Raw genomic sequence first — 20,521 nt, forward strand, 5'->3', positions numbered from 1 at the left:
CATAACTAAAAAACTATTAGTTCTTAAAGTTCTGTATCCATGTTTGGTTGTTTTTCATTGTGTTACTAAATGGTAGTGTTTCTGACAGGGTATTGTTTGCTCATAGAGAATTGCCAGACTGCTGCTTGTCTGCTCAGTTTTAGCATTGCTGTTTGGCTGATCAGAAAATTCTGGACAACTGCTAGATAATCTATAAGGATCTTAAAGTTCTAATGTTGCTGACATGTAGCTGGCAGTGCTACAAGGATAAAAAACAAGCTAGAGAGAGATATTCTGATAGTCGAAGTATTAAAAAAAAAAAAAGAAGGTAGACTTTTGTTGGTCTTCTGAAGGTTTTAGGCTTCTTGACTTGAAAGTAGGGTAGTTCTCCTACCCACCCAGGCTGCTACTGTATCAGTAAGACAAATAAAAGACAGTTTTTAAATACAACACAACTTGCTGCTGAGCTCATGCCTATATCTAAAATGAAACTTTTAGATTTCAGTTTAGAAATGATGCTTGTAAAAGATGGTGCTACATACTAAAAGTCCATCAAGATGTAGTATGATGAGTATATGGAAACATGCATTTGAACATGGAAATAACTAGACAGAGAAGGGATTTCTTCTAGGAATCTTTTTTTTTTTCCCGTATGCTCTGTAGAATAGAGGGGCACAGTCCTTTCCCTGTGGATAGAAGGATATTATATTCCTGAAGAAGCCTTTGCCTTTTCCTCTCAGAAGAGTCATGAGAGCTTCTGTTTGCTCTCCCAGAGCCTTACATGCTACCCCTTAGTTTCTGTATGCAGGTAATAATGTCCCACTGTGGAGTAAAATGTTGGCAGTGAATAATGATATCTCTGCTCTTGCTGTGAACAAAACCACCTCCTAGTTGTCAGGGGTTTGACCAAGAATAATAACTAAGTGATGAAATTGAATCTTGGAGAGGCTTTAAATGGTGCTGGTAGAGACTGTGAGCTTGTAGATACCTGTAATAGCTCAATTTCAGTGTTTGAATTCCTCACTGTCACTGGACAACCAGGTAAACCTCATTGTGCAGCAACCAGAATAGTAAAGCAGAATGGTAAAGCCATCATGATATTCAGGAAACACAAGTTTCTAAGCATGTGGAACATGACTTTGAAAGAGATCAAGATGAAGGTTTGCATCAGCTCAACAAACAATGAAAAATCCAACTCCTAAAATAGTACAAAAAATCACAAAGCATAACCAAAACATACTGAAAACTAGCAGAGCTTAAATCAGTCATGTCACAGCAAACTAAAAGGAAGAGTAAAACTCTTCTTTGCCCATAATATGTACTAAGTATTAATTTACTGCACTGGGATTCCTCTATCCTAGTAAGTAGAACATGGATTGTTCCCCATTGACTGTAGCTAAACAGGCTGAAGTCTTTTTAAGTCTCTTACTAATTTTTCTTTGTGTCAAATCTATGCTTTAAAAAATATTCATGGGAAAATCTCCTAATGCTTTTGAGTGAAGCAAAAACCCTAGTCTGGGTGGATCAGCAAAAATTGAGTTTATTGCTTTGGATTGTCAAATTTAACATGTGTTGTGTTTCACGTTTGTTTGTTACCATTGGATGCATGAGTACATAAAAACCATACATCCAGGAGATGGTTTTTAAGCATGCTCTCTTTTAACAAATGTGATTTTATTTTAGTGGCAGAGTTCACTGATATTTTATCTTCTGATAGTTACAGTTGAGATTTTTATTGTTATATGAGTTTTTTCATGTTTATTAGCATTAAAGAACTATATTCTAAGTTGCAAGATATATACAAATGACCAACAGTCATTATGGCATTATAGCATTAGAGTATGGCAGATACTTTTGCATTCTAATACACATGGGATATTCTACATTGATTTTTTGGCCATAAATAAATTTGTAGATGGAGGAGGGTGAGCCAAGAATGAGAGTTTGTTTTTCTTGGACACAGCCTTTTGGTGACATGCATTTAGAATGCACGGAGGCCACTTATGGAAAGTAAATCTAGTGTGTAACCATTCTGGGGATCAACACACTGTGGAAGACATCCTGAAAGTGATTATGAAACCAAAATGTTCATAAGCACACTGCCAGTATTTAAGTGACAATTATTGTCCCTGGTCTGGATTTTCACTTGGTATCAGGGATATAGTGACTTTATTAAGGGATGGTGGTTTGAAAATGTAAATGTGGAAAACCTCAACAAATGGCTTCCAGAGAAATAATAGAAATATGACTTGTCAGAGTTTTCGTATAATTGTTTGTAGTAAATAAACACTTAGATTAGTTCTTCCAGTGGTGGCATGGATGATCTAGAAATAATTTAATTTGGTTTTGATTCAAGTAAAATCAATTATATATTTTAAAAATTGTTGAGCATCTAAAATTCTTGCTCTTGAAAGCAATTTCTGCAGTGTTGCTTGCATTTTATTACTTTGTCAAGAACATTTATGCAAGATATTAATTTTACTTGGCTTTTGGGTCATCCCTAAAGTATATGTATATTCCTATATGACTTCACTTAGAAATTGCCCTTGGCTAATAATTCCTCATGTCTACTTGCCACCCAGCTTGCAAGGCATGTCATAGAGAGTAGGATTTCATTTAGGAGAGCTCTGCCTTTTTAAGGGAAGTGTGATGTGAGTGTCCTTAAATTTGGTTATATAAAGAATACTCTGTGCTGTGATTGGTTGTTCAAAGCCATGGCTTGCTCCATGTTGCTTTGCTAACAATTCACACATTGCAGGCACAGGCTGATACTTCTGCACTGCTCAAACTGAATCTGCAAGTGGTGGTGTAACTATTGCACCTCCACTGATTTTGGAAATTATGTATTAGAGATGTGATGTCTACATACCCAGAGAACCTGCCTCATTTCCACCAAAGGAAATGAGGGGGCTTGATTCAGATTCACTGTTTATTAAAAGTAACTAACTTGAATGGATTGTTGCTGTCTGAACTAGATTCATATAGTGACAAAGGCCATAATAAAAAGAACTGCTTTGATACAGCATTTCATCTTTCTGAATTTCAAAACTCTGCAAATTTGAATATATGCGTGTGTAAATAACCATAGAAATCTAGCTGGAATGTATAATAAATATTATTTTTTTCCTAGTCAGTGCTTGCATGTATTTCCTTTCTGATGTAACTCCTAGAACAGAAAGGCTTTTGGAAAATGAAAGATGCGAATTAAAATGGAGAAGGTATTTCTTCATTGGTCCATAAGGTGTTATGGACTTTGATGTTATACAAACCTGGAATGAGGCTACTACCTCAGACTGTTACCTTTTGAATACCAATATTAATATAAAATCTGGTTCCCTAATTTGCTCTTATATTCAGATTATGAAAGTACAATTTATTTCTATGAAATAGAGTATTTTATTTATGTGCTTGTATGATTTTATTTTTTCCTTACCACTTTTTCTTTCTCAATAGGAAGATCCTGCCTTTAAAAGGGAAAGAGCACCTGTTCTCTAGATCCTGTAGAGTGATTTTGTGGGCTCCATTTTAAATTTTATTGACTGAAGAAGCTAATGCTTCTCAAAACTACTTCAACAGGCATTCTGTTGAACTGTTGATGGAGGGTAAATTGATTAATCTTAGATGAATCCTTTCAACAGCTATACAATGGGTTTCACATTGAGGAATTTTCAAGGTAATTAATTATTTCAGTGACTTACTTAGGGCTGGTAATCCTAAAGTTAGTTCTACTTCTTTTGGATTATGAGAGAGGAAATTTTCTTGCCTCTCAGCTAATTGTACTGAAGTAGGTGAATATAGGAACTAGAAAGATCTGGGCCACAGTTTGTAGCTCACTTTTGTAAGTCTGGGAATCTCCATTGAGGAAGTATTTTTCTATTATTGACAGTGATTGGGAGAACAAGGTGCTTGCTTGCTTACAGGGTCAGCAGTTTTGTTCCTGCTTGAAAAATTATCCTTAGATGAGGAAAGTTTTCACCATTTTTGTCTTGAATTTCTTTGTTTTTTAGGGAAAGCTATAAGGAAGCTTGTGCGCAAGGCGACTCTGGTGGCATCTAGAATCCTCAGATTTCCTTGACTGAATCCATCTGGGTTTAGCCCTAAATATAGTAGACAAGCTGCACTGCTTGCACTGATAAATTATATCTTCCAAATGATAGACCAAGGTACAGTCACGTATACTAACCGTTTTTGATGTCATTTGACTCTTGATTCTGTTGCTTTTTGGGTAGTTGTGACACTACAGTTTGTCCCCACTCTTGTGGACTATATCTTTTCACCAGTGCTCTTAAAAAAAATTAATTAAAAGAGACTTCTGGCCTGGCTCTGGCGTTTGATGTTGACAGCTCCTTACAAGTCTGCAGCTTGGTGGGAAACTTAACCTCTCCTGAGAGTCACAAACTTGCCTTCAGTGGCACAACAATGGGATTGTTGGTGACACAACTTTATTTGGTTTTACTACCCATGGAAAAGAAAAGTGCAAACATAAAACTTCCTATTTGACATATAGTATCATTTTAGTCTGTATGCTCAACAATTGTAAAATGAAAACAGACTATATTCTAACCAAGCATCAATTTTGAGTGTAAAGTAACATCTCTTACCCAAAGGAAAAAATAGATCAGTAAGTACTAGTCTAAATGCTAGTTAGTAATTAGGTTTCTAGATCTGCTCTGGTATCTCAGCCAGCTCTTGGAATGAACAAGAAATCTCAGTGCCAACTGACTTGTTTTCTGAGGTCAGAAATTCTCTTTGCTTTTTTGTTTTAGGTGGGAAAATACCCTGTTTCCTACCTGGGCCTTTCCTGCAGTACTGTGACATAACTTTCATAATACAGAATGTTACCAGTTCAAAGATGTTTTGGGAGTGGTACTGTTAGTTCACATTTTAAGACTTTGATATCCAATGGAGTATATCCCTCTATTTGGATTTTTCACAACATCTAAAAATTGAGACTGATTGGGGTGGTTTTAAATGTCTTATCTGATCATGACATTGGTTGAATATTAATCCATTTGCAAAGACTGTTACAATTTCCATTTTTATATCATTTAGATATTGAGTTAGGAGAATTCAAAGCTGTCTTTTCTTTTGCCCAAAAACAGGGGGGATGTTTTCTGTGTGCATCTTCCTGGTTCTTTCGTGCTCCTTGTTGGGCTGCAGCTGTTCACTTCTTCCACCTTTAAATGCTGATCTTTATCCTTATTTTGGTGTTGTGCCCAGAGAACAAATCCCTCCAGGGGCTTTTTCCTAGTGCACTATGCACTTGAGAGATAATCTGGGCTCTCCAGTGAACATTTGATCAGATTGGCTGGTGAATTTGGCCCCTGTCAATGTCCCTGTCTTGCTGAGGGAGGTGCTGTACCAACCACAGGCTGGACCATCAGCTCACCACAGTAAAAGGTCACGCTCAATTTGCAAGCTACATATGTCTTGGAATTTGCTGCATAATGTCTGTGTTCTGTTGTCTGGCAAAATAATATTAGATTTAAAGAATGGATGCCTCTGGTGCTCAGCCTTGAAAAATTGTCTATAGATGATTGGTTTTTTGAGTGTAATTGTTTTGAAAGACATGTACTTGTTGAACGGTTAATGAAAGATTTCAATAGTTTTCCTGTTTAATTTGTACCATACAGGAAATAATTGAAGAATATGCCTATCTTTTTAACTGACAGGAACAGGTCACACTTTGGCACACAGAAAATTTATCAGTTATCTGTGTGTATCATTAGTGGACAGCAAGATGACTAGATGTTTTTTTTGCTGGGTTGTGATGAAGTCCGTGATGACATACAGATGCCTGTAGTGGTCTGTGTCAAATGCTTCCATATCTTGTCCCCTGCTAGGTTTTTGTGCTAAGACTTTATACCTATCTATTCAACAACTGGGCAGGTCAAAACATTTGAATCATAGAATCATATAATGGTTTGAGTTGGAAGGGACCCTAAAGATCATCTAGTTCCAACCCTCTTGTCATGGGCTGGGACACCTTCCATTAAAAGCTGAGTGAGGTAAATTAATTCTCTTAGTTCTAGGAAATTCTAATGGTATTTTATAGCAGGTTTAAGTTATAAAATATTGTACTTCTATTTTTATTTGCAATCCTTAGGAAATTTCTGGCTGTCAATAAAATATTTTCCAAACAGAAAAGGCATTGAGAAAGATTCCTTCTTAAGACAAAAAGTAGTTAGTACATTGGAAATATCTGGGAGCTGGCAAGAAAATGAAAATTAATCATATGCTTTGGCATGAGGCTCTGGAGTTTGAATGCTTGGTCTGGATGTGCTGGATATGGACAGGCTATCCTCCAGCCCCTGATGAATGAGAGAAGAGAGCATGGCTGAGGTTCCTCTTTACCCCACCAACATTGCACCAAGACATTAGTTTTGCATGAAGAATTTCTGTTAGCATGGATAGTACTAGAAGAGTAGTGAAATGCTGAAGATGTTTTTAAAATCCATCTAATAAGTGAGAGTTTTAATAGTTACTAATTGCAGGATTTAGAAATACCTGAGACCCAGAAACATTGCTACTTTTAAATGAAAAACATGTTTAATGAAGATAAGGAGTGAAAAGTTGGAAATTTGCTCATGTTTTTTGTCATCTGCTTTTGCATTTGTCTGTATAATCCCAGACTGATTTCATGTTAGCTTAGTAGTCACTAAATGAATTAACTATAGAAAGGTATGTGGTGAAGTATCAATGGCAAATTTCTTCTGTGATTGTTTTTCAGAGCTTGATCCATAAGGTTTCCCTTGATCTGAAAGGTTTTCATATATAACCAAGTTTGTGAAATGAATCTCAAGATGCTCCAGCTGCATATTAGCTGGAGTTAAAATGTAATGATATTCACATCATGTTATTGGCTCCAGTTCTTCAGTGTCGATAAATGTCATGAGACGCAAGCAGGAGAGGATGCAGATTTCAGGTGTTCATTGGAAGAAATGTCTAGGTTGGTTTGGTAGAGGATTGGCTGTACTGATGTAATAAGCACATGCTGAGACATACCTTAGCACATAAAGGAGAGATTTTTTTTTGTGGCTGTTATTCTGCCTTGCTCTATACAAGCAGTGAATATAACACAGTGTTTCTTGGTGTTTGCTTTTGTAGTGGTTCATTTTCTCTCCCTGCACGGCCATCTGGAAGCAGAACAAGCATGGATAGCAGCTCAGGGGCTGGCTCTTTAGCAGCAGCTCACTGATGGGAGGTTCCATCATGGTACCAGCACAGAACCATCCCTGAGCACGTGCTCCCTGTGCTGCTGCTCAGTGCTGCTGGAGCTCTCCTGACAGGGTGAAGTGCTGGCACATCAGCACCCTGCACTGGTGCATCACCAGGAGACAGCGTGGGCAGTGACCACTCTCCTTTGCAGGGCTGTGGTTATAAATACACAGGAGGAGATCACTGCTTGCCCTCCCTTCTTGCTCTTTCAAAGAGACATTTGCACTTTCCAGTGTTACAGAGAGGTGCTGACTCAGTGTTATAATATACATTTAAAGATTCCAAAAACCCAATGTGCTGTCACATGTCTTTCATCTGCAGTGCTATGGGTTTTGCCATTGAAATGTACAGATTTGATAACTAATAAATTTACATTTCTGGCAATTTACATGCTTTGCACTTCTCCTTTGTTTTAAAAGTGAAATACTTGGAATTACCCGAGGAAAGTGGATATTTCTGACCTTTGAAGAAAACACAGAAAAGCTTATATTCAATATAGTATAATTTATATTAAGTTATATTATTATACTTTATTTTAGTGTTTTCTGTTAGGGTTGCATTTCTTCACCTATTGATGTAATGAAGCCATTAGAAAGTTTACATCTGGGCAGCAATTAATAAAAATTAACCTAAATATTAGCATATAAAAAGTTATCTGCCACTTACTTGATGGGAGAAGTAACAATTGAAGAATTAATATGATAACTAGATAGCACTTGTGCTCTTCAAAGTTCTAAAGACAGTATGGGCAAAATTTTAAAAGTGACATTTGGTTTCAATAGCTGATGTACCCTCAATATATTTAGAAATCTAAGCACCTAAGCTGATTTCTTCCTTCAGAAGTTGTGTAGAGTCTTTGTATTTTTTGTGTTGCAGGTAGTCTGGACATGCTCTGGCTCAGACTAAAATGTGAGAAACTGATCAGCTGATGCTATTTTGCAGTTATTTTTAAGCCCTCTTATAACTACATTTTGCAACTTTTTTCTGGTTAGATATTTGCCAGTACAATTTACCTTGCTTGCTTTAATAATCATAGTTAATATATTGTTGCTTTATTGCAATGAAGACACATTTCTTTTCTGAAGATTACAGAGATTCAGACTAAAGCATATGATCAATAAGCATGTAAAAAGTAAACATAGTTAAATGAACAAACAATGGAAGTGAAAACAGAACAGGAAAAAAAACAAAAACAAATTAAAAGCCCTCTCTCAGTCTAAAATTGAAAAAAACCTCAGGTCAGCTTCTCTCAATTTCCTAAATAAAATCAATGCACACAGATGAAGTAGTGTATCCTTTCTATAAAAGGTTTGATTCTGGAAATGGGTGTTCAGGGGTCACTGAGCTCTACTTTCTTATGCTATCAGAATATTCTGCTGAAAGGAAAAAAAAAAACCCATACCCTAAAAGGATTGTTGAAGGGGATCTGCATTCTTTCTGCAAATTTAATTAGAGATTTAGGATATGTTTATTCAAGTTTTACCAATTGACCTTCATGATTGATAAATTTGCAAACAAGCATTATGTGTACAAGGTAACTACTTTTGTCTCTGTTAAGCCTGCTGAACAGAAAGGCAGTTATGTTTAAATCATTAGGATTTCTATGCATATATTCTTCGGTATCATTTGCCAGCATTTTCACTGATCCTACAACATCAGTAAAAGGTTCTGTAAGTTCACAATATCTTGATACAGTCTATGTTTACAGCGAGTTACAAACAATTTTCATGCTGTTTCTGCTGTGGGATGTTGTCATCTTAGTAAAAACTTGAGTGTCCTAGAGGCACTGAATTACAGATTGGTGTTCATTCACATTGTTCTATATATCAATTAATTCTAATTTAAGCATAAAACCTGTTAACAAAAACTTGCCTTTTAATTAAGAAGTAACAGAAGGCCCAGGTTAAATAGTGGGTCATTGCTGAGTCTGAGCCATAGGATAGTCTGTGATATTCGTGGGGATTTTTGGACTTTTTCAATTCCTTTTTGTTTCCAAGAGCCCTTACTCTTCTCTTGGAGTTACCAGAGTCCCATGGCAGTGGTAGCTCCCGTGGAGCACCAGCTGGGGCTCCTCGCAGCCTCCCCTGCCGGCTTATTTCTGATACCTTCTTGGCACCAGAACTGGCTGAAACCACACAGTTCTTGGGACACTCTCCTTGAGTCAAGCTGTTCTAACACCTGGTGTCAGTGTGTGGAAGAGAAGCAAAAGAAAACAAAAATTGTGGGTGTGGAGAAACAAGAAGGCAGTCATTACACTGAGCACCGTGTCAGCCTGCTGCTTTGTTGCTGCTGCACTTGCAGCAGAACAGAAGCTCAATATGCTTATTGATGTCTCTCAAGTACTACAAATCCTTATCTTCCCTGTCTGTTGTTTAATTCTTAATCATTTGTAATAAAATATTCAATAATCTAGTCCATGGAACAATACTTGGCTGATCTGTTTTCTCTACAGCAGAAAACTAACCCAATCCAAATCCTCATCATATGCAGATATTACAGTTATACAGCTCACTGAATTCTTCAGCAGATTTTTCCATTTATTTCCTACTGATATGACCAGTATTATATTGGATTTTAATCCAGCTTGTAGAAAACTATTTGATAAACAAATGTCTTATCTAGGAAAATGAGAATAATTTTATCAAAACTTTTATCAGCACTTTTATCAAAACCTAATAGGTATGGACCTCCTAATAAAATAGCTGTAAGGCAGGGAAAGGAATGACTGCTGTGGAGATGTAGTTTGATTAAAATGTTTTGGTAAAGAATCCTTAATTATTTTAAAGAAAGCCACAATGGGGTCTTTTCTCCTGTGCTGATAAGAAACTGTGAAGTTTTCATATTGCATTCAAATGTGTGATGTGAAATGAATTTGTTATTAGCTATATCTCCTTGGGGTATGTTCACTATAAATAGCTTTTCCAAATCTGTGGCTTTATTCTGCTCTGCACTGTATTCTGAAATTCATGACCAGAGAGACCAGAGTAAAATGCTTCCATTCAGCTGCAGTCTGAAGCAGTGCACATAATACAGTTTTGGATTTTTCAGATCAAGGTTTATTTATTTTTGTGGTACACAAGAAATAGACGACTCCTTTCATTCACTAAGCCCTCATTTTTCAGAGTCCCAGGAAACCAAAACACCTGTTGTTTCTATTATGTCTGATTGTTGCCAACCACAGCAAGGGGGAATCTAGGTTTAATTATTGGGTAAGATCTATAATATTATTGGTTAGGGTGCAAAATGGCTTTTTACTTAGGTCTGTGAAAAGCCCTTCTAGGGAAGCTGGATATCAGCTGTATTGGGTTTAAGTTTTGCCATGGTAGCAAGTACAAATGAACTGGGGCCATAAATTAGTTCACAGCTTTGGACTTAGAAAAGCAGTCTGATTATAAACCCAGAAGCCTGTGCTCTTCTTTGTGCTACGTGGATTCTGGCACATCCAGGGTTTTGTTTTGTAAGAAGGCCACTCTTCTTGCTTAAAACTTACCCTTCTTTTACATTAACAAACCCAGTGATCTGCCCAGGACAGCTCCTTGCAGTTACCAGAATCTGAGGGTGTTAAAATTTCCATGAGCATAGTTCTCTACCTTTTCATTCAAAGTCCATAGAAATCCAGGATTATACCCATGTGTTACTCTTTCACCATTCCAGATGGGAATGGGATCACTGTAAGGAAACTCCATGTTGATGTTTATAAAAGCTATAGCTGCTTTTTCAATGCTGGAAATAACGATTTGAAACAAAAATGCTTTTCACCATGTTTTGAGCATTTCCTTGAATTTTTTAGGTCCTCCAGGACTATTCATAGTTGTTTTAGTGTAGAATAGAGCAGTGAAGGGTTCTGTGGCAACCTCTGCCATGGCAGCCAGGCTGCTCGTACTGGCCGTTGAGTTGTGAACATCTGGTGAAGGGTCTGGGTGAGTACAGTAGCAGCAGCAGCCTTGCCTTCTCTTTTGGGCAGCAGTGACTTTCACCTGAGGTACTGTGAGAGGAGTTTGTGAGTCGATTGTCCAAGGAGACATCCCCAAAAGATCCATCTGCTAACCTGTGGCTTGCAGTATTGCTAGGGCCTCAATAATGTATCATGTTTTGGTCCTCTTTGGTGTGTACACAGTTAATGGGTCAATGCTAGCTGTTTAAATCTCAAAAATATGGGTATGTCTGTACCACACGGCACAGAGAGGTTTCTAAAAACATGTGATGCAGCTTCTGATTTGAAAGACAGGGTTACAGAGTTCTTCAGTATGCAAGTCATAAGTTCCTTGACTTAAAGTCACCCAGTTCTGACTTAATTCTGTTTATGTGGACTCAGACTGAGTGAATCTGTGGAGCATCCTGAGCTATAGATGCATTCAGATTCTTTGTGAATTCCTGAACCTATGCTGAACTCTCTGTGGAGATGACTTGTGAGTGTCCACCTTGTTTGGTAATGCTATAGAAGAGGGGAAGAAAATGTCAGGGGGTCAAGTGAATACTCTGCCTGTGATGAGGCACCTTGGAAACTGAGAACCTTTACTTTCAGGCTTAAACCAGCCTGAAACTAAAGGCTTGAAGGCATTGGTTCTAATTTAGCCTTCTACCAGGTGAGAAGCAAAGCTGACTTGGGACTTTCAGCATCCCTGCTGTCAGCTGAGACCCCAGCCTAGTAGCGATGGACAATCTGCCAACAGGATCTGTGCTACCACCATAGCAGCTCTAATATCCTGTGTCAAATGTCCCCCCAATAATTTCACACCAATTGCAGTCATTTGTCATGCTCTGTGTCCCTGGCCTCACTGGAGTGTGGCACTTTGTGGCATTACAATATTTTTCTGTCTTGGTACCTTGAAGTTCAAATTACTACCATGAAGCCAGGGCCCAAGAACTGAGTCAGGGAGAAAATAACAAAGGTGAAGGATGGCCTTTGAGTAAGTAGCTGCAGTGTAGGAAGGTAAGCAAGTAAGGACTAGCTGAGCTACTCCTCTTATTATATTATTTAGCAACATACTTGTTTATTTAGTTACTCAATAAAATGGTACAAGGCAAAACATGATATTGTTTTCCAGTAGCTACAAATTTTTTACTGAGGTGAAAAGTAATAAATACAAGTCTAAAAAGTATTAAATATTTTTGTGTATTATGGTATATTTTAGCTTGCTTGGGTGATCTCACATGCTTCCTTGGAGGGATATATCATAAATACAATTATTATCCTTTATGCCAAAATGACATTGACATTGGTTGATATTCTTATGAATAGCATAGCTCCAATGAAGGAAAAGGACAGACCTGGTACCTTCTGTTTAAGTTGTCAAGGTTGGCTGAATTCTCAGTTAATTTAAAACCCTGCTTTATGGCCTCTATTACACAGGTTTCTGCTCCCTCCTTGAAATCTCTCTTCTGGAGTGACAAATGTAACCAGAAATGTTGCATTTTGTTGAGGTTTTTTTTCTACTTTATTCTATGTGGTTTTGGTTTTGTTCTTTTTAAAGTAGCAATTGTGTTGCTTCATAGGCTATTAGGGAGGTCTTTGTACTTCTTTTTGCTTGTAATGTAGGTCTCCAGGGCTGGATATAAAAACAGAAGATTCAATTTTAAAATGCAAGGAGAGTCCTCATTTTCTGTGCCTGGCAAACTTTCACTTTTATCCCTCAGCCAACTTTTATCCAGTCCACTGGTTCTCCTCCTCTGTGTCATGCTTGCTAACTTTCACAGATTAATTTTTTATGAGAGGTACTAGTAAAATGACTTTGGAGAATCACATAAATTATCTCTGCAGATTTCACTTGCTCTTTGTTGTTTAGAATATACTACTATATCTCCAGTGCAGCCTGTATTTTCTAAATCAATTCTGAGTGTTTTTCTAATTTGTGCATTAAGTAATTTCAACTGGATTTTTAAATTAAGTGAAATAAGTATCTTATGCAAACTTTAATCCTGGGGGAAGGGAAGCAGAGAAAGTGTGTCAGTTTTGCCATGTCATTTACACAGCTACCAAAACTTCAGGAAGGAAACTCACCTAAGCTCTGCCTGCCAGGAGCAGCCCTGGTAGCTCCTGTGTCATTAAGGTGCCTCTCTGAGGTGCAATTCTTTCTTTTTGTTCCTTCAAAATACAGGGCAGTAGAAAACGCTGCGCTTTATTAGAAGAGAAAATGAGGGTTTGTAGTTTTCCTTCCTTGGGTTTGTTCCTGCCAGGAGAATAGACAGAGCTTCCCTTTGCATTTGTAGGGATCTGTCCTTGATTGCTCAAATCTGAGCAGGAATTTATACAGGAGGAACATTTTGATCTGGCAAACATGAAGATGAAGGCTAATGGGAGATCTGGAGGGCTGCTATAAGCAGCCTGCTCTGTCCTCAACTTGGAAAAGATTAACTGCTGTGGTCTGTGAGGTGACTTTTTTTATCTGGGACAAAAATGATGAGTATTATTTCCATTTTTAAGGGTTAGTAAAAATTATGTAGTTTTGTATATTTATATGTTTGTATTGGGAAAACATAAATATACAAAATGCCTACAAACATAAGATGTGTGTTAGCCATCTAATTGGTTCTGCAAAACAGAACACATTTTAATATATAGAGGTCTTCTATAAAGTTGGGTCTCCTAAATTATTTTCATGTTTATTTTTCTTCTAGTAAAATATTAGTTGCTATTTATTGTTGTGAATGAATCAATTCTGCTTCATTGCTATTTCATTTGAAGGATTAGATGTTATGTTTAGGAGTGGTGATTTAAGGTCAAATTCACCATATGAGTTTTTATTTTCTAAGAACCTTAAAATTTCCTTGCTGCTTACTTTTGAGCTGCCAAACTGAACACAAACCAAACCTCTGTTACTTTTCTAATGTAGCTCAAAAGCTCTGTAGTTGATTTAAGGGGTTTCAAACATTTATGATTGGTAGGTAGTGCATGTATAGGTATGAAGGTTAATTAAATCAAGAGGTGAAGTTTGTAGAACAGGAAACGCTTCATTAGGCCCTGTGTGAAGTAACATGTACAATCTGTTCACAATACCCCAAGTGCCATTCACTGAGACAGTGTAATTACAGCTTACACTCAGTTTCATTAGTTTGTGTTTCTTCTACTGTGGTTGACATGTATGTTGTCTTCACTGAAACCTTGGAATAGAGGAGGGACTGCTTGCTGGTGGGCATCTGAGCATGCTGGCATTCAGCAAATCATTTTTCCTTTGGGTTCTAAAATGTCTTATCCCAGATGTAATTAAGCTTGTAATTCATCAACTGGGGCTTTTTTTATTTCTCAGATTCCGGATCTAGGTAAAGACTTGTGCAATGCCTCTTCTTGTATGCTTTTTCTTGCTTTGTTCTTTTTATTGTTGGGTGGTTTTTTTGCTTTAAACAGAGGGAGACAATAATTCTCTTTCCCCACTGCTGGTAGTTTGGTTTTTGTCTGGACACTTTTTTAATTAGAGTTCATTCATTTTTATTTCAGAGCAGGATATAATGACATCCTAAAGATGCAGTCTTTAATACACACCTCTTTTTAATGTGCATACTCTTTAGGCAAGTATAATATCTAGATGGCTGTGAAGATATGGGGGCTTCAGTGAAGGATTAACTGTATAGATTCTCAGGAGTTTCTTTTAATAACAATTTATGCTACTTAGCACTGTGAATGCAATTAAATAGACTGAAGTGTTATCAGAAGTTTAGGCAAATTATGCATTTAGTTGATTCCTAGAGAAGGAGAATTAAAGATATCCAGTTCTGATATCTGAAAGTCAGAGGCTCGATGCGAACATAAAAAACTTGGAAATACATGAACTTTACTTAATATTACCCTTGAGATAAATCCCACAGTCCTATTCAAGTGAGAGAAATTGGGGAAGCACTTGGAGGCTCAGGTCTGGAGACAGAAAAGCAATATTAATGAGGGTATAAAGAGACTACTAAGGAGGGATGAATGATGAGCTTTATTGCAAATCTTATCTGTAAATAATTTCTTTGTATTAAAAACACCCTGCATAAATGTTCTTTTGCAAATTTGCTAGACTAATGTGAGAAGAGAATACAGTAGGAATTTAGCAGAGGTAATAGTAAACCCAACCTTCTGTTGTCCTCTTGTTGTCCTACTAATGTGCTTAAATATATTTTAAAAATTTATGTTTAGAACTACTATATTAAGACAATACATGCTACATCCATGCCATGTGGTGTCCCAGCTCTGCCAAGCCATGGCAGCTGCCAGGGTGGTTGTAATCTGTCATCATCTCTCTGACTGCAATCTGAAAACACTGAAAAGCTTAGGGCCTGTTCCAGAACTATTTTACCCTTTGTTAACTATTATAATTTTTTGCTATCTAGTAAAGTAAATACTAAAATATTTCATAGAAACTGCCTGCCTAAATTTTCTCATGCCAGCAATTGGTGTTCTGTTTTGAGATGGCATCCTGAGTTAGTATGTGTGTTCTTTAGGTTTTCGATAGATTGTGTGTATCTCCTGATTTAATGAAGTCTAATATTGTATCATACATTTCATGTAAGGCCATTCCACAAGAAAAGTTAGTTCTAAAACATGTATGAAATTGTACATGGACTTAATTAGATTTTAGCAGGATATAAATTACTGCACAGACCTGGGCTGATGTACTTAGAAACCAAAACCACCCTAAATCATCTGACAGTGTTTCAGGAGTGTCATGTTTTGGGGCAGAACTTCCAACCTTTGTGCAGAAAATGAAGAATTATAGGAAAGCATATGAGGGAAAAAATGAACTAAAATGCCATCCATTTTCACCATGTAAGCCCAGAAATGGGTCTCAGTGCTGCTGCAAAGCACGAGCTGTGGTAGGCACACTGTGAGGGGAGCAAACTCGTGTGCCAGCTCTGGCTTTAGGCATGGTGTCTTGTGAATTTATGCATTTGGAGACTGTCAACAATTTCAGCTTTAGGATGATGCATAGGAGCTTGTAAAATATATGTACTTTTTAGTTTTTTGCCTTCCAAAGGAAGGACTGCATTGATTTGAGGCTTTTATTTAAACTAGTGGAACATACATCATGACTAAGAGCTCTTAGCTGTGTGCTCTCAAAATAAAAGGCCTAATGTATTTATTCACTTCAGTGCCACAGGAGTGTATGATGCCTTATAGGTCATTAAAATGAACATGCCATCAGAATTGTGTAACTTACACAGTGCACAGCAAGGGGTAACAAAAAATGACAGATAAATACAGGAAGCATCAGGGTTACAGTGGCAAGAGCCCATGAAAGTGCTTTCATATACCAATAAAAGCTTTCACTTATGCCTCACATACGTTTCCTCACTGCATGTTGCCTCTGTGTCTTGCTGGTTATTTGATTTTTGGTTTTGTTAACGTATTCTACTCATAGATTTTGGTCCTGATACTGTTTCTCTTGAAGTCCCTGGGAGGAACTCCTAGTGATTTAAACAGTGTTGGATCAATCTCTCTAAGCAAAAACTGTAGGGATGTGGTAATGAAGAAGCTTGCACTTCCGACTTCTTTTAAAAGGAAGTGTTTTGTGAGAATGAATAATGAAGTACCTGTAATTTTTGTTGTGCATGTAGTAGGTATAATATTATGTACAAAAATAATGCATTCTTCCTCATACCTACACAAAGTGGAAAGATTTGCTGTTCTTCCCATTACTATCCTGTTCTAAGTGGATGTTTACCTTTTCTGTTTACAGAAGAATGTTTACTTTTCCACAGTATTGACATGATTGTTTTAAAGATATGGAATTGGTTTGGGTTTGTGGTTCTTTTTAAAAAAACTTTCTTTATATAACTTTCTCTTTTATATGCCAGTTAGTAAAATTTTGTCATAGATTATTTTCACTTATTGTCATTACTGTCATAATTTTTTTGTGGATAAGTGTATATATATCAGTTGAATCCTATTGATCTCCTTATTTCAGTGATACTTTGTAGCAGTTTCCTAAATGCTTTGTGAGGAACACTGTTGTTATTAGCCTTATGTATGTTTGTTTTTTTTTTAATCTAGTGAGGTTTTCCTCACCCTTGCATCATAAGAAAGTTTACAGTCACGTTTCAAATTGTTGTTTTACCATATCTATAATGTCTCCAGTTTTATGCCTCTTACTTGTGTCCCATCTATCTACTTTTATCCTTCTTCTGTCTCTGCCATATTTTTCAGTAATGTTATCAGTTTTTCTGAGTTTACTATAATGTTTCTTCACTCTAAAGAGATCCCATGTTCTTGATGTGAACTTTTCTTGAAAGCTATGTGCTAGCCTTGCCAGAACCCATTCTCAAATGCATAGGGCAAACAGGATCCATGTACATTGCAAGCTGTAAAATGTGGAGAGAGGAGCTGTCTTTGACATCAGTGTCTGAGTAGCAAATGGCAGAGTCTGCCTTGTAATGTGGACTTGTGTTTTATCTGTCCATGAAGCAGAGACACAGCAATGGAAGTTGACCTACTTGCTTTCTACAGAAATGCCATTATTTTATGTTAGGTGTATTTGAGGGAGATCTTTCTTAACCATTCGGACATGTAAATATACAGATATGCAACTCAGGGCAGCTGCAGAAATACCTGACTCTTTTTTGGCCCCATGCAGATATCCTTCAAAAATATATCACTGCTGATTTAGTTAATGGTATATACCTAAGAAGCATCAAACAATACAAAAGCATTCAGTACATCAAATAGAAACAGATATGTTATAGATTATAATGAAATTTATTCACCTGTTTTTGTGAGTGCCATACATGTTTTATGGGTATAACTATTTATTAAACAGCTTGCCCATGTGTTGCCAAATAGTGGATTAAATTCTACTAAGCCTGTTTAAGTATCTCCATGCTCATGAATATGACATTTCATCTATTTACACCTTTCCAACTGAGTTAAAATGTCAAAAAGATGTATTTTTGTAATATAAGTAGCTCAAGTATTTTTGACATTATTTTCTGTAGCTCGTTTCATATGCATATCTTTCTTTTATGTTATCATCATGATGGTATTAATTTGGATGTGCAAATTAGCTCTTCATGATGTTGTCATGTCAGCATCTGGATTCAAGATGTGCTGTTTCATAAGCATTGCATCCTATTGCATTTCATCACAGTCCCCCTTTTCTAATCTAATTATTCATAAGGAACCTTGGGGATTGTGCTAATGGGCATCTGAAGCTATAAAGAGTAATGAAAGTGGTTGTGTTACTGCTATGCAATTAAGTGTATACAGAATACCATTCATATAATTAAATTCAGATTTTTTTACCACTCTTTTTCTCCTTTATAGTACATCAATTATTTCTCTGAAGTTAAAATAATACCAGTGGAGTTTAAGAGCTTTTTATGAGAATTGTAGCATTTATAGTGACAAAAGCTGGGTTTTGGCTTTTATAATTAAAAGCTTCAGCAAATAAGGAGACAATTTTATGAATTTTTAATGGTTTTTTCATGTTTTATGTGAAAAGGTAGAGGATATTTGTGATTGAAGTAGAATTTGAACTGCTGGGAAAGCAAGGTGGTTGTCTGGGGGTGTGTGCATGCTGTGTGTTTCCCATTTAATGTTCTGTCCATTGGTTTGATTGGATACAATACATATCATGCTGCTGCTGCTGGTAATGTGCATCAGCAGTCATTGCAATTTGTAAGTTCAGCCTGACCTTTGGTCCGGGTTCAGTTTTCTGTCTCTGTTCATTTGGATTAAGTGTTTTGATGAATGAAGATAAAGTATTTAGATCAACTAGTCAATATGTTTTCTGCTGATAATTCCATATTAATAAGTGCTGATGGTTAGTATCTGTAAGGTCTACTGACAATCTGATTGAAATCAATGGCAGTTTTGCCTCATTTAGTTCAATGGGAGCAAGAATGAGTCTTTAACCAGCAGAAAATTATAAACACCAGTCTCTGTTCATGTGTCATTCACTATGAACAAGAGTTTTTATGGTGCTGTCAGGCTGAAAAAAAATCTTTTCTTTTTTGATAACAAAGCTGCATTTAGCTGAAATAGTCCCTAGATAGCCTGTTAGAGGTGTTCTAGCTTTGTTATTGCCAAACAATAGGGAGTGTGGCCTCTTGCTGCTTTTACTTAAGTAAGTAGTTGCTGCTGCTCAAAATAGCTTGAGACTGCTGTGCAGCTGAAATTCTACTGCAGACATCTTGCATTAACCTAGTTATTTTGAATTTTCTCGTGAAATTCAGACTTCGTTTTAATTCTGCAGAACCCATGATATTAAATAGCTTGTGCAGTTGCTTTTTACAGAACACCAGTGACATCCACGATGTTCCATGTCAATGAAGAGACCCAGGCATCATGACAGCATCCTCCATCCTCTTATCTATGATTATATACAGCTGATTGGCATCTCATCCTATTCTGAACTGCCTTAACCATAAAAATCCCACTAGCATTTTAAAATTGCTCATCTGCCAGGTAACCTACTACAAAACTGAGAGGTAGCTTCATAAAACAACTCATCCAGGGTATCCTTTTAGTTTCTCCCCAGGTACCACCAGAAGAAATGAGCTGTGAAGTTAGAATGAGAGTTTAATAGGTCCAGGTCCTGTCTGACCAAATGACATTGTGGCTGAGGGGGACTGACAGCTTCTCTCTAATCATTGCTGTAAAAGCAAATGGAAAAAGGAAAGAGAAGTAAAGAGCACAGAAAACCTGATCTCTTGGCTAGATTTTCAGGTTGCTTAGGGCTTTAAAGGCCAAATGCAACACCTTAGGTCAGTACCTCCTTAATTATGACAAGAGAATTTTAGAGCACAGGAATGGCATGCTTTTGGCATTACTCAGCAAGTGTCTGCACTCTCCATTAGTTCATATTTTCATACATTCTTGAAGTATGGCATGTATTTGTGGGTCATTAATCTGCTCCTACAAAGACAAATAAGTTTTCCCACCAAGAGAATAGTTATATTCATCTTACTTCATGTACAAAATGCTCATGGTGCTTGGTCATCAGGGATCTGCAAAGTCAGGTTAATGCTGCCAGATTTTTCTACCATGATTAAAAACTCTGATAAAATATCTGGTCAATTTTCTGGCCATTTTCTGCAGTTGGTCATTGCTATTGAATGAAACTCAGCATTACTTTCACATACCTTCTAAGCATTTTCTCTGAGGTAAATTACATGTCTGAAAATCAGTAAATGAGATAAGAAACCTTCAGTCAATTCAAACAATCATTTTTATTTGTTTGCGAAGTTTTTAATGTTTATTTTACTATGGAAATTTTTAAGATTTTATATTTTTGTCTGGTAATTTACGTTTTTCCACATTATTTTGGCTTCCTTTGATTATAGGCTAAAATCCTTAATTCTCAACTCTAATGTATTAAATAGGGACTACTTGAAATAGCATTTTCACTGTGTA

At 36.8% G+C, this 20,521-nt stretch overlaps 1 protein-coding gene across 12 annotated transcripts in view; it reads left to right on the top strand.

Annotated features, from left to right (window-relative positions):
* Positions 1–20,521, top strand: part of PPP2R2C (protein phosphatase 2 regulatory subunit Bgamma) — a 191,666-nt gene that overhangs the window by 100,697 nt on the left and 70,448 nt on the right. For 2 of the 12 annotated variants that reach the window (XM_021550764.4, XM_085577662.1), the window contains one exon: positions 3,987–4,142. The exons of the other annotated variants lie outside the window; for them this stretch is intronic. In XM_021550764.4, coding sequence (XP_021406439.1) covers positions 4,130–4,142 — 13 coding nt within the window. In that variant the 5' untranslated portion in view covers positions 3,987–4,129. The remainder of the gene's footprint in view (positions 1–3,986; positions 4,143–20,521) is intronic. 12 annotated transcript variants of the gene reach the window in all.

The sequence above is a fragment of the Lonchura striata genome, chromosome 4 (genome assembly GCF_050655825.1).
Source record: "Lonchura striata isolate lonStrDom1 chromosome 4, ASM5065582v1, whole genome shotgun sequence".
NCBI classification, from domain to species: domain Eukaryota; kingdom Metazoa; phylum Chordata; class Aves; order Passeriformes; family Estrildidae; genus Lonchura; species Lonchura striata.